Source organism: Cricetulus griseus, chromosome 4, assembly GCF_003668045.3.
Source record: "Cricetulus griseus strain 17A/GY chromosome 4, alternate assembly CriGri-PICRH-1.0, whole genome shotgun sequence".
Taxonomy (NCBI): Eukaryota; Metazoa; Chordata; class Mammalia; order Rodentia; family Cricetidae; genus Cricetulus; species Cricetulus griseus.
The window spans coordinates 189726172-189740489 of record NC_048597.1 but is presented as its reverse complement, the minus strand read 5'-3'; the positions used below and the strand labels follow the sequence as shown (position 1 = coordinate 189740489).

General features: G+C 40.9%; 1 protein-coding gene across 2 annotated transcripts in view; it reads right to left on the bottom strand.

Moving 5' to 3' along the window:
- The window catches only part of Cd109 (CD109 molecule), a 95211-nt gene that overhangs the window by 3153 nt on the left and 77740 nt on the right, over positions 1–14318 (bottom strand). For both annotated transcript variants that reach the window (XM_027411077.2, XM_027411078.2), the window contains 8 exons: positions 14098–14179; positions 11593–11821; positions 10369–10534; positions 8737–8924; positions 8145–8300; positions 7404–7475; positions 4515–4654; positions 1078–1225 (listed from right to left, as the gene is read on the bottom strand). In XM_027411077.2, coding sequence (XP_027266878.1) covers positions 1078–1225; positions 4515–4654; positions 7404–7475; positions 8145–8300; positions 8737–8924; positions 10369–10534; positions 11593–11821; positions 14098–14179 — 1181 coding nt within the window. The remainder of the gene's footprint in view (positions 1–1077; positions 1226–4514; positions 4655–7403; positions 7476–8144; positions 8301–8736; positions 8925–10368; positions 10535–11592; positions 11822–14097; positions 14180–14318) is intronic.

Here is a 14318-nt window from a genome sequence, read left to right as displayed (position 1 = left end):
ACAGTTAAGAATGTTTTCTAAACTAATCTTATTTAAATCCAAAACAATCCTTATAAGATAGGAATGCTTCTTAGTCCTATTTGGTCCCTAAAGGGATTGTCAAGATTTAGAATTATTTTGTAAACACCCAGCCTGTTACCAGGACAACCCAAATCCCTCTCTGGCAGTGCATCTCAATTCTAGCTACTGCTAATATCTCGGAGAGGCCTAATTCTGAAAACAGTGGTCAGCCCAGGTAGCGTTCCAGCAGACCTCAGGTGAAGGGGTGCATACCACAACCAATGAGGGACTGCTACTCACTTATATATGTAAATGACCCTAATTTAGTGCTGGTGAAATGTAAACTGGTCCAGTTACTATGGAAATCAGTGCAGGTGTGTGTGTGTGTGTGTGTGTGTGTGTGTGTGTGTGTGTGTGTGTGATATGTATATGCATAGTTCTTTTTATTTTGGTTGTGAGCCTATCCTTTAACGGCTGAGCCATCTCACCAGCCCTACTAAGTTCTGTTTAAAAAGACCTTCCTTGGGCTCATCATTAATAATAACTTTAATTTCATAATGATACCTTTTTTAAGTTCGTGAATGTATGTGGCGTGTGCATGTCTGTGTGGTGTATGGTAATTTGTGTGGAGAGGATATATTCACCTATCCATATGGAAGCCAGAAAAGGGTATCAGGATCCTTCTCTATCAATCTCCATCTTATTCTTCTGACACAGGGTCTCTCACTGAACCTGGAGCTAGGCTGACAGCCAGTAAGCCCCAGAGAACTCCTGTTTCTGCCCTCCAAAGTGCTGGGGTTACAACAGTGTGTAGTCACAGCCAGCTTTTTACATGGGTCCTGAGGGTTGGGAATCAGGTCATCACACTTGTACAGAAACTTTCTACCCATTGAGCCATTTCCTCAGCCCCAGTAATGTCTTCTTAATGGAGAAAAACATATGGTTGACATACCAAAATCATTCAAAGACAAAAAGCAGAAATACGGACTTACAGAAAACATACTTAACAAATGGCAGGCTTCTAAACACATAAAACCTTTACCGGTAACTAGTTCTATGAAACATCTCACTACTTACAGAATCTAAATAAAGGTTGACTTTCCCATGATCATATTCCACTTTCTTCACCATCTCACTCAGAGGAATTGTACCTGAAGGTACAGTAAAGCCACTGAGAAGGTTAACCTCCATAAGGGCCATGCCAGTCTTGTTTTGGCCTAAAAACCTACACCAAAGAGATGAGGAAGAACAAAAAACTTAAACAAACGATCTTTATGTAAAAATTAAAATTACCATATTATTCCAAATACTGTTCGAACACAAGTAGAATTCACTATAGGAAACTTTAAAACAATGCATCCTATTGGGAGATGGCAGCACACATCTTTAACCCCAGCACTCAGGAGGCAGAGGCAGGTGGATCTCTGTGAGTTTGAGGCCAGCCTGGTCTACAGAGTGAGGTCCAGGACAGCCAGGCTATTTCAGAGAGAAACCCTGTCTCAGAAAAAAAAAATGCATCCTTTTCTTATAGCTGTGTCAGTCTTATGACTTTCAGTGACAAGTAGAATGACGCTAACATGGTCCCTTCAGTAGGATAGGGCGCCTGCAATGAAGCCAGCGTGTGCTTGCAGGTTGTAGGTGCAATGCATAAGGATTTCCATAGATTCTTATAGTGTTTGTTCTGGTTCTTAACTAAATATTTCTCAAAACATTGACATTCTCTCAAAAGTTGGCAGCACCAACCTTCCCAGCTTAAACCAACAAATGAAGAAAGGGTATTACTTGGCCACTCAGGGCAGACCCCAGCCTGAGACACAGAGGATGATCAACCACCATTTAATGAATGAATGAATGAATGAATGAATGAATGAATGAAGAGAAAAGTGGGCATGATATTACTGACTAAAAAGAACTATTCTAGTAAGACTTAAATGAGATGCATGTAAAGATTTTGTTCAATGTCTGGCATATAGATTTATGGCACATATAGATTCCTCCTGTTGACAGTAATAACAACATGATGTTCTTTTTTTTTTTTTTTTTTGGTTTTTGGAGACAGGGTTTCTCTGTGTAGCTTTGGAGCCTATCCTGGCACTCGCTCTGGAGACCAGCGATCAGCATGCCTCTGCCTCCCGAGTGCTGGGATTATAGGAGTGCGCCACCAACGCCCAGCTGTGTTCTTATTTAATAGAGACCAAGTTAAGAAAGACTAATGGAAGTCCTATTTCCTTCCTGGCTGAGAAGGAAGGCACTATAAAAATGCTAATACCCCCAGCTGCTGGTCAAAATGCATAAGAAGGGGAGGAGGAATGGGGCAAACACATGGGTCATTTCATTTCAGTCAGACCATGAGGTCCAAAAACAGAACAGATGATGGCCATGATGGGAAGACATGATTCAGACAATGGATAAGAAAGCTGATCATCTTGATCAGCACCCAGAGATGACCCTCATGGAGCATCAGGGGCTTCCAGGCAAACAACAACCTGAGTTTAACCCAAATGCCTCAGGATACTTGAAAAGGGCAGACAGTGGGTCCTCAATGCCAGTGCATTCGGACAGCTACATCTCACTAGACACCAATCAATGCTGGGGTGAGAAGACAGACTGACAGAAGAGAAATTGTGAGGCCTCTTGATTCAAGAAATTTGTCATGGTTGTTCTCAAAATCATGTGCACCAGATGACCAAGAAGTTGGAGAGGACAACTCCACATCTCTTCTGTGAGGTCAGCATGTCTGCAGAAAGGAGATCCTCGGGTGCTTTGGATGCAGGCCAATTTAGAACCACTTCTGGGATCTTAAGTTACCAGTACACAATTACCCAAGACCAGAATCTTCTACACTGCGGTGTTTTCACTATCTAAAACAGCGATTCTTTTTGCTAGATTTGCATGCTGTTATAAATTTGGGGGCAGAAGTATAAAAGTATAAATCTGAGCCCTAAATGAAATTACTCCAACAAAAAAATAACAATTTGTAACATTAAATATGATAGGATATTTTATAGTTTTCCTAAATTAGACTTGAGTTTTATTAGCTTTTATTTTTATCCCCACTTACCCCAGGATTTTTACTAGATTTATAGCAAGAGGTGTATATTTCCTCACTTGGAGTGAGCCTCAAATACAATCATAAAGTGGCTAGTTATCTCCCAAATACTTGTGCCAGTATCACACCAATGGGCAAACCTTGCCTGTTGAGTTAGAATTGTAACACACATGATCTACAGAAGTTGAGAGCATTGAGAAGTTTTCTCCCTCTACAGCCTACACAGCACTTTCCAGGGTAATGAACACTATCCAGAAGGGAGAGAGTTTCTAGTTCATTCCTTGATGTCTCTATGTCCTGTCACCAGTGTGGTATCTTCATCAATAGGGTCTTTACCATCTGGTTCTGATGAGCAACCAAGAGCAATGGCAATAGCCTGCCTACTTTGGGCATCCTCTGAGAGCTCTCGAGTTGGTAAAAATGCCTGCCACACAAGATTGATAATTGGAGTTTGAGCCATAGGTGGAAGAGCAGAATCAACTCCAGAAAGTTGTTCTCTGACTTCTTATGTGCACTATACCACATGCATGTACTCACAGACACATACCATACCATAAGCCTAGCAATAATAGGTAAAAAAATAAAATCTTAGGGGCTGGAGAGATGGGTAAGTGGTTGAGAGCACTGACTGTTCTTCCAGAGGACCTGGGTTCAATTCCCAGCACCCACAAAGTAGCTCACAACTGTCTGTAACTCCTGTCAGGGGATCTGATCTTTCTTCTAACTTTCATTAGTGTCAGGCATGCATTGTTTACAAACATACATACAGGCAAAACACTCATATGTTATGAAATAAATTTTAAAAATTTTTAAATAATAAAGTGCCATGCCCAACATGGTTTGTACCCAGAACCCTAACTAGGGGCAACAAGGGAATAAAGAAAGGAAAAGCACATAGGCAGAAAAGCTGGGGTCAAGTGGGTTTGATTGCTCTGATGAAGCAGCATCAACAATACAACCAGGTATCTCAGTACTTGTATTATGGCTAGCACAGGGTATGGGTTAGTTCATCGACACAGAGGTCGCACTCATCTTGGAGGAAGAAGCCACCGTTGCTCATTTTTGGACACACTGCCAAAATTTATACTTAAAACAGAAGAAAACTTTGCTAACCCCCTGAATCTCCTCCCCACTGCTCTCCGGAAAAAGTGTTGTCATTTCCATGGGTTGAGACATCGGGAGTTGACATGGCAGTGCCCATGTCAGCAATTTGTTCACTTGGGGCTTTCTCAGCTTCCCTCAGTAAAATAAAATAAAATAATTTAAAGAATTTTTTGACACAAATACAAAGAAAACTTGTGACCAATTTTAGCAAGCCTAAGAAGGATTTAAACATGCTTACTGTGCTTCTGGACTATAATCTGGGGGTGGGGGATGAAGTCTCCTTAACTGATCTCATTTGATAACCATGCAAATTAAGCCTCCAAGTCTCTTTTCTTGAAGGCATTGTTAAGCAGGTACCTACCTTGTGCACACATTCAAATTCACATGATTGGCATCATCTTCATCTTTCACATCAACATCTAAATCAAAAGCTTCACGGTTTTTAATAGATCTCGCTCTTCTAAGAGAATCTGAACTTTTCACATTATAAACAACATTAAGCTACAATAAATTAAAAAAAATAGCATAAGTGAAGTCATGGATCTTGGTGGAAAACCAACAACCACCACTTTATTAAACCACCAAAATTCCAAACTATAGTCTAAATATTTGTCCTTCTGCCCACAGATAAGTGTAGTTTTCATTCCTCATCAAAAACACTATTTTTGAAAATTAGCATGTGATAAATTAGCAGTAAGTTGTTTGTTGTAGTTTAAATGGTAGGTAATGATTCTTTTTGTACTAAAGCCAATTAGATATATAGTCTTCAAACTAAAAAAAAAAATATTACCAGCTAAGAAAGCATCATTATCCAATGCTTTTATAAAGTATATAGTTTTTTATTGAGAAAACTATTAGGCAAAATTCCAAAGTAAATGACAGAACCTAGAGACGATGCTTATGGTTTGCTTTCTCAAGGGATGGAAGACATTCCCTTAAGGGAAAAAGGAAAGCTACAGGCAACTTTCTTGAAAGCATTTACTGATGCATAATTAATCTGCTAATTTCTAAGTTTTGCTATCCAAATAGAACCTCAGAAACTCCCAGTAAGACAAATCAAACTAAAACACTGCCTACCCAACTGCTGAGGATTCTTTTTCATCATAAAACATTTTTCAAAGATAATAAGTGATCGATTTCAGGTCACCTGGGTCTTCTTCAGCTGTGCCTATCTCTGATAGGAGGTGCCATGGGAACACTGGAGTAGTGCAAGGACCAGTGTCTGTCTCAAAGACAAGCTAAATCTAAAGGCTGTATGTTATCTTCAGCCTGCCCATGGCATGCAACTGTCCCTTTAGGGACCAGTGTCACCAAGCGAGATGACTAAGTAATGACTAACGTCTATCTATAAGTATTGGGGTTTATAGTTGGCTTCACTAGCCACTCACAGAACTTCTAAAGAACTCATTCATCACTGCTTAGACCTTTAGTATCCAAGTAGATAAACACTTACTACAAACCCAAGCACTCTCTTTCTAGAGCACTTATAAAAAATAGTAACAAAGTCAACCTCAGTTCTCATTGCTGGGTGATTAATATTTTTACATTTCCCCTCCTTCATGAGAAAATGCCTATTGCTCCCTCTCTTTTGTCTTCTGAATTTTGATGCAGACACTGACTAGTAAATATTCTGACCAGGAGGTCTGTATTTATCAGTGTCCTTCAAACCTCAAGCAACAATCTTTAGTTTCAATGATTTATCTACATGTCATTGATGAAAAACAGTTTCCAACAATATGGCAATTCCAAAAAAAAATGTGATGATTTAAGGATACCGAGTTCCCAATGTTGTCTAAAACATGCTGCATGGTTACTTTTGGATTTACTTTTTGCATTGAATGGCAGTTTGGGGAATAAAAATAAAAACAGACTTTTAAAAACACTTTTTCTCTCTAGTAGCCATTTCATTATCTTCTAAGTGGTTGTTTGGTCTATTCCCACCCAAGTAATAATCATTTTGGCCTTATCACTTTTTCTCTTAGGTTTCCATTAAGATTATTTTAAAGGCTCCATGATGCATGGGTGTTTTTAGTGTAATTATTCCAGTCACTACTTTCTATACTATCTACCTTTTAATTGCAGCTCTTATTGTGCCATCAAAAGTAAGTTTGTTGGCATTTTCATCCTATACCATGGCATCGAACATAGTCATGCTCAAATTTTTGAATTTGCTATTTTATGAGGTTTTACCATAAACAAACACATTGTCTATCAAGACAACTTATAAAGCCATATGGACCTTCATATTCTTAGATTAAATACTAAGAATTTATAAGTAAAATACTTAACTTGTTATCAGGTTATCACAATATAAATTCTATCAGCTATCTACATTATAATTTTTTAGTTTCATTTTAAATTTTAATTGTGTGTGTCCATGTGTGTTTGCAAGTATACGTGTGAGCTTGTGCATGTGTGCATGCATGCTTGTGTGGGGGGGTCATATACACAGAGGCTAGAGGTACAGGAGCCTTCTAGAGCTGGAATTATAGGCAGTTGTGAGCACCTGACATTGGTGCTGATAACTAGTCCTTTAGAAGAGCGGTGTTTTCCCTTACCCACTAAACCACTATCTCTCTTGCTCATTAATAGACTTTTTGAACTGTATTTTCAAATACAACAAAAATGTAGAAACCAGACAAGGTGGCCCATGCCTGAAATTGCAGTACCTGGGAGACTGAGGCAGAAGGATCACATGAGACCACCCTGAACTATAATTTGAGTACATTACTGTGTCTGCATAGCAAGACCCTGTCTCAAAGGCGGAAAAGGGTTTCCCAACTGTTCACATAAATCACACTGAAGGATTTCAACATTAACTTCAAAAAGCAAGCAATCTCTAAGAGATGTTTCTTGAGCAGATTGCCAACACAAATAATTATTGCCTACTCACCAGCTAGTACCATCTCTAATACTTCTTATTAAAGTAAGAAACATATCTTGCCTAAGTCACAAAAGCAAATCTCTAGGAGTTCTATTTTATTGTTGTTATATTCATTTATTTATTGTGAGGGGGCATGCATGGCATGGCACTTGTGTGTAGGAAAAATTAATATAGTAAGTTTCCTCCTCCCACCATGTAGATCCCAAGGATCAAACTCAGGCTTGGCAGCAAGCAACTTTATTGAATGAGCCATCTTGTCAGCCCTCATTCAGAATTTCACACAAGCCGTCTCAGTTAAAGACTTAGTAAAGAATTGTTACTAAAAGTCACATTTAACTGCAAAAATAGACAATCATATATACATACCTGGCAAATAACAAACCCGAAACCTTGTGCAGTAATCCTAATTACAGTGGGCTCTAGCGCTAGCACAGCAAGCTGAAGAAAGGCGAGAGAGAAAAAGTGAGGCAGGTGAGTTTTCCACAAGACAGAGCCTTCCCAATAGCTGTATCCCAGTACTGTATCCCGTGCTAGGAGCAGAGGCAGTCCTAGAGCATGCTGGGAGCTCTGCCTGGTCCCACATATCAAAAGCTCTGCATCAACCAGTTGACCAGCCTGGTGTGCTCTCCAAGCTCTCCAAGATCCCGCACCTCAAGCCTTTGGGAAGGCACATGGGACCTCCTGACCAAACTGCCCTCCTGTTGGGATTGAGGCGTGTCTCCCCTAGCCTCCCTTCATGGGGCTGACCATGAACACAATGGTACATAGTCATTGTGCCCAGCTTTCTTGCATGTCAAGTGGTGGCACACTTGGTCTGAAGAATAAATGCAGTAGCCTATCTACTCTAACCTAGCAGAGGGTCTATGCAAATGTGGGACTCCCGGTGAGAAAGTGTCCACACTTTCTTTCCTGCCCATCATTCTCCCAATGTTCCCATCCCCTCCACCCTCCAGAAAATTCAACCTTAAAAGGGGGACAACCTCTCTCCATCTCTCTATGGGTCTCTTAGAACAACTCTTTGTTGAGGTCAGAAGACAAAAGTTAAAGTAGTATTCCAGAATAAAGAACCATCTATACAGGGTTTTAAACGACCACCCCTGTCTGCACCTTTGCTGTGTGAAGGAGAAAGCGATTCTGTGTGTCAATCCGAAAGTGTATGGGTTTCGGTGAGCTGGGACCTGTGACAGTCACTTGGATATTTGTATTTTCCGTGTGCATTAGGGCTGAAAATTCAGAGAGGGCCTTCAAGGCCACAACAGTATCCTGTTGAGAGAAGAAAAATGATTGTGCATCTTTAGAAATATCCAGCAAGATCTCCAAAGAAAACATTTGGCAATATTTGGGAATCTCATGGACATTTTCCACCCTTGCAAGAAGTCTGCTTCCTTGGTCTTCTGGGAGCCTCTTGCTGGGAGTACATAAGAGGCTCAACAAACTGCTCCAATACAGACTGAGCAACGTGCTTAAGCCAGTTACCACAGACACAAAACAGCTAACACAGATGTGGACCCAGTGTATTCAATTTACAGACCAGATATGAAGCTCAAATGAGGAAATCATTCAAATTAACATCTTACACCTTTCATTTAATTTACTGAGCTTTTAATATAAGTGATTTTATGACTATGAAAAAGCAGCTGTGTTCTTTATTGATATGTTTTTTAATATTTTCAGGAAAAAAAAACCTATAATCTCTCACCTGAGTGGATGCAAACCCTCCTAGGCTATTTCTTTGACGGCTGAGCCACCTCATGACTGGGATTCCCTCAGAAACACGGTGCTGCAGGTGTGAGAGCAGGGCATAAGCTGCGACCTCAATATCCAGGGAGCGTGGCTGCCAGGACTGAGAAAACGTGGGTGCTGATGACAGCCAGAACTGCATGTCTCCTGAGAGGAAAATATAACATATTGGGCAACTACCAAAAGCTTACACTTGTACCATTAACTATTTCTGTACTAGTCCAGCTCTGTTTCACTAGCAAAAAAGCAGATTTTATATATGTGTGTAACATATATGCAAGCATATGCACATATAAGCATATATAAACATGCATTATATGGTATATTTTAAACTATTACAGTGTATAAATGTTCATCTTTTCCTTTTTGCTTGCATTTGAGCATGTTTTGATTAAAATATTTTCCCAAGGGAAATACCATATTTTTGGTGCAACACTAAACAGTTATAAATAAAAAGTATAATATAATATAATAATATATTATATATATTATATATATTCCCTCCCACAAATAGTTTAGGACACATGGGAAAGAATCCTGTTCCAGGAATCTATCAGTAACCAGCTCTCACATTCTGTGAAACCTCTCCCCTTCTTCCCCCCCTCTTTTCAAGTTTATAGTATAAATACCAAAATCCAAACCCCAAGAAAAACTGAGCAACCCCAGCGTCAACAACCTTACTGAAATAATCCTGTTCTAGCTAGATAGGCTGTCCTGGGTGGAGGCCCTCTGCTTCCTCTCATCCTCACAGACTGAAGTGATTCCCCTGCAGTGGACTGTGGGTGTGGGTGTGGGTGTGGGTGTGTGTGTGTGTGTGTGTGTGTGTGTGTGTGTGTGTGTGTGTGTACACCCATGGAGGCCAGAAAAGAGCACTGGCTCCCTTAGAGCTGGGTTATAGGCCTTTGTGAGCTGCCCAGCTTGGGTGCTGAGATGGAAACTCCAGTCCTCGTGACAGAGAACAAGTGCTCTTAACTGCCACAGCATCTCTCCAACCCCATGTCACCCTTTTTGAAAGAACAGAACTTTGAATCTAAAGTTACTTACACACAACAACTCACCCTAAGACACACTTTAACCTCTCAGTACTTTATAGGGACTTTTGGAAAAATAACATCAGAAATTCAAAGAGTAACCAACTCAAAGAGAATGTCAAAGGAGAACCTATGTAAAAGAAGATGCCTGGTTTCTAGCAGCTCATAATCAGCTTAACTCCAGTTCCAGGGAGTACACTTCCCTCTTCTGGTCACTGTGGGTACTACATGCACAGTGCACAGACAAAAATGCAGGCAAAAAAAAACCTATACAAGATAGATAATGGATGGATAGACAGACAGACAGACAGACAGACAGACAGACAGACAGACAGACAGACAGACAGACAGACAATAAAATGTCCAAGTGTGATGTCTGAAGTCTGATGTCTGAAGTTCCTGGAACATGCCCATCCCATCTTGGTGTTGTTCTGTACTGTTTTTCATCTCATCCTAAAGATGCAAATGTTATCAATGTCATAGTTAGCATACAAGCTTTTTTCACATCTTTTCCACGAAGCCCAATTTTCTTCTCAGGCTCAGGCAGGTCCCAGGCATACCTTTCTTTTCTGCTTGCTGAGTCAGCAGGTACAAAGCATCCTCCGCCTTAGGACTCCCCACTGAAAACAAGGCATAGGCTACAAGTGCTAGAGTGTAATTGTCTGTAATTCCTCTGTCGAATTCAGACTCCAAAAACTTGATAGAGGGTTGTATATCGATAACAGGCTTGGAAGGAAAACATACATATTTTACCACTCCTCATATGTAAATAAAAAGTACACTGAAACAGTCAGTCACCCAGATAAAGACTCCAGGCCTGTTAAGCATTTGACCTCATTGTAAGCAATTCGATTCAAAAGTGTTCACTGACATTTAAGCATCTGCCATATATTCTGAAAGTAACAGGACTATTCATTTGCTGTAGTTAAGTAGACGCTATTCTTGAAAGGAATTAAAAAAAAAAAAACTGCAAACTTTTTAACCTGCTGAGTACTATAAACCCAAATAGCAAAAGAAAATATAGCTTCAGAAATATGCTTCTTGTACATATTACTAGGAATGGACTCTCGAAGCTCACAGAAAAGTTTGCCTTCCACTGGCCTGGTACTAAACTAGGAAAGTAATCCGGAGCTTCATAAAGAGAATGGCTCCTGATGTTGAGAATTGGGGTTCGATAAGAGTAAGGCATCAAACAGGCAGAGATCTCTGGGGCGACATCATGACTATCAGCATCCCCCCACACACATCACTCTGCACATCTGCACCCCTTCCTGCCTCAGGCTTTCAGAAGTCCAGGCTCCACTCAATTAACAGACATTGCAATTACTCCAGAAAAGTTTAAAGGTCTAAACAAAGGGGAAAAAAAACATTCAAAATACCCGAGAACATAGCTCAGCAGGGCACTTGCCTCCTATAGGAACACCCTGGGCTCAGTCCTTAGCACTGTAAAAAGAAAACAAAAAAACCCTTCACCTCAACTTGCTAGGGCACATTCCCATGTTCTAAAGTGCACATTTTCTCCTAACAATCAATTATTACTGACTTCTATTACCAGTAGCAAGCACAATGCATATACTTAAAACCCTTGCAGATTCTCCTAAGTTTACTCTGAAAGCTTGGGTTATTTTTCTCCAGATTTTGGAATGTGGCCCCAAATGCAAAGCACAGAGCTATGCAAATGCAGATTTCAAATGCAGTGTAAAATTGCAAAGAACTTTCCATTCTGAGACACATATTTGACCCAGCAACATCCACTGTCCTGGGGTTTGTGGACAATTACATACCTGGTATTTTCTGTAGCCCAGGAGAGAAGTCATAATATAGGCTGTCAGTGTTACAGGGCTTTTATTGCCTCCTTGGAGTTCACTGTGGATGACTCTTCCTGGCTCCCAAAATTCACCATTGGGTTTCCGATGTTCTTTGAGCCAATTATATGTCCTCTGTAACACATTCTGATCAATATCTATATAGAAATCAGCTTCCATGAAACATCGTAAAACAAATGCTGACAACCTTGGACAAGGAAGGGGAAAGCACATAAAATACATTTAGGTCCTGGAACTCACACTGAGAGTGTGAAACAAAAACACAGTACCCCCTTCAGAAAATTCACCAGACAGAGCATCCCGAAGGACAAAGGGAAGATAGCAAAGAGCCAATGTGGAAATCTTGTCTTAGCAGGTGGACCTGGTTCTCATTTGAACATAGCTCAGAAATTCCAGATCAATTCACAAAATACCCCTTTTGGAAATGAATTTAGGAATTATCTAATTGTTATTTAAAAAAATATTTTGTCCCAGTATTTTACAGGCTGAAAATCCAACCTTCCATGATAGTTACATTGCCCAACAATACACACTTCTGAGTGCTCTAGGCTCATACATCTTTAGCCCAAAGCAAACTTCAGGAAGTTAAGTGAGAGAAATGGGTTGTTTTCCGTACTACTGGACTGTAGCCTAAGGGCTAAACTGCCCCATATGTGCATAACTACCACCGCCACCAATACCTAGGAGAGAGAGAGAGAGAGAGAGAGAGAGAGAGAGAGAGAGAGAGAGAGCATGTGTGTGTTGGCACCTATGTGAGCAGGTGTGTGTGTGTGTGTGTGTGTGTGTGTGTGTGTGTGTGAGCATGTTGTTGCACCTATGTGAGTAGGGGTGTGTGTGTGTGTGTGTGTGTGTGTGTGTGTGTGTGTGTGTGTGAGCATGTGTGTTGGCACCTATGTGAGTAGGGAGGGGTGTGTGTGTGTGTGTGTGTGTGTGTGTGTGTGTGTGTGTGTGTAGCATGTGTGTGTGGCACCTATGTGAGTAGTAGGGGTGTGTGTGTGTGTGTGTTGTGTGTGTGTGTGTGTTGGCACCTATGTGAGAGGGAGGGGGTGTGTGTGTGTGTGTATGTGTGTGTGTGTGTGTGTGTGTGTTGGCACCTTTTTGAGTAGGGAGGTGTGCATGTGTGTGCCTGTGTTAGAAGCCCAAAGTCAACACTGAATGTCTTTCCTCATTGGCTCCTCTTTATTTTTTGAGGCAGAGTATCTCACTGAAGATGAAGCTTACCAATTGTGCCAAACTGGATGACCAATGAGCTTCAGGGGCCTGCTTGTCTCCACACAAACCCCAATCCCTTCCACCCAAGCCTTGGGGTAAGAGTCACATGTCACCCATGCTCAGCTTTTTACTTGGGTTCTAGAATCCAAACTCAGCTCTCATGCTTACATGATAGGAACTGTACTAAGGGTGTCATCTCCCTAGCCCTGGAAACGATGTTTAAAGAGAGAAAGAAAAGAAGTATAAAGAACAGAGTAGAAGCAAGGGATGTGAAGGAGAAGAGTCATATACATACACACATAAACATATGGATAGAGGTGAAACGGTTCTCAGACTGTAGCCCATGCTGCCCTCAGTCCCCTACTCACACATCCAAAGGGCCGGAATCACAAGCACAAGCCACTGTGCCCAACAAGAGTGTAGTAACGTGACACATAAAGAGACCTGTGTTCAGACAGATGTCCTGACTCCCGGACAAGGGAAAACCCAAAGCTATCTGTCTCATCACAGCTTAGCATGATAACATACTCAGTAGCATCCAGGTCTTTCTCACTGGAGGCAGATGGAGACCTCCTGAGCCCTAGCAGTCAGCCATGGCAGACAGAACAAGGAATCAGGGGAACTGTCCCAAATCAACCACAAGCATTCCATGCAGGAGGACACCCAAGCTAGTCCTTACTTAAGCCCATCATTGTTTCTTTTTCAAAAAACATATTAAAAACAAAACTGCACAGTGTTTTAACAAGGCTCTCACACTTAAAAATTGAATATAGCAAGGCCAATGTCACATCAGAATTTTTTTCTTGTCATCTGTACTGTCATCCTAAAGATTTTTGTCGATGCTTTTCCCTCAAGAAAAAAATAAATAAATAAAAAGCCAGGTGGTGGTGGCTCACACCTTTAATCCCAGCACTTAGGAAGCAGAGGCAGGCAGAAATATCTGTGTGTTCAAGGCCAGCCTGGTCTACAGAGTGCCAGGACAGCTCCAACATTACATAGAAAACCCCATCTCAAAAAACAAAAGAAAAAAGAGGGTGTAGGGGTTTTTGTTTGTTTGTTTTCCTTTTTTGAATGGAAAGCACCTACAAATGCTTTAATAATCTTTTTTTTCTAGAAACCTCTTTTAAAGGCAGACTTTGTGACAAGCAGTTGCAACGTCCACACAGACAGGCTGTCAGTTCCAGGGTCACCGTGGCCTAGTAAACACCTGTTCCATAATACAGATTTGTTTAATTAGAAAAAGTCACTTACCAAGTACTCCCAGAAGGGTCACTATCCCCGAAAGCACTGAAGGAGCCATCTTCCCTCTGATAGAGAAGTTCCCTTTGATAACCTGAAGACACAAAAATCCACATCTAATCAAACCATTTGCTCTGGCTCCCTGTTAGGGCCATTGGCAGAGAGGGGAAATAAGGAATGATAGCAATCACCCTTCTGGTCAACCAAAAGCAAGCAAAGTCAAGGTCGAGCTT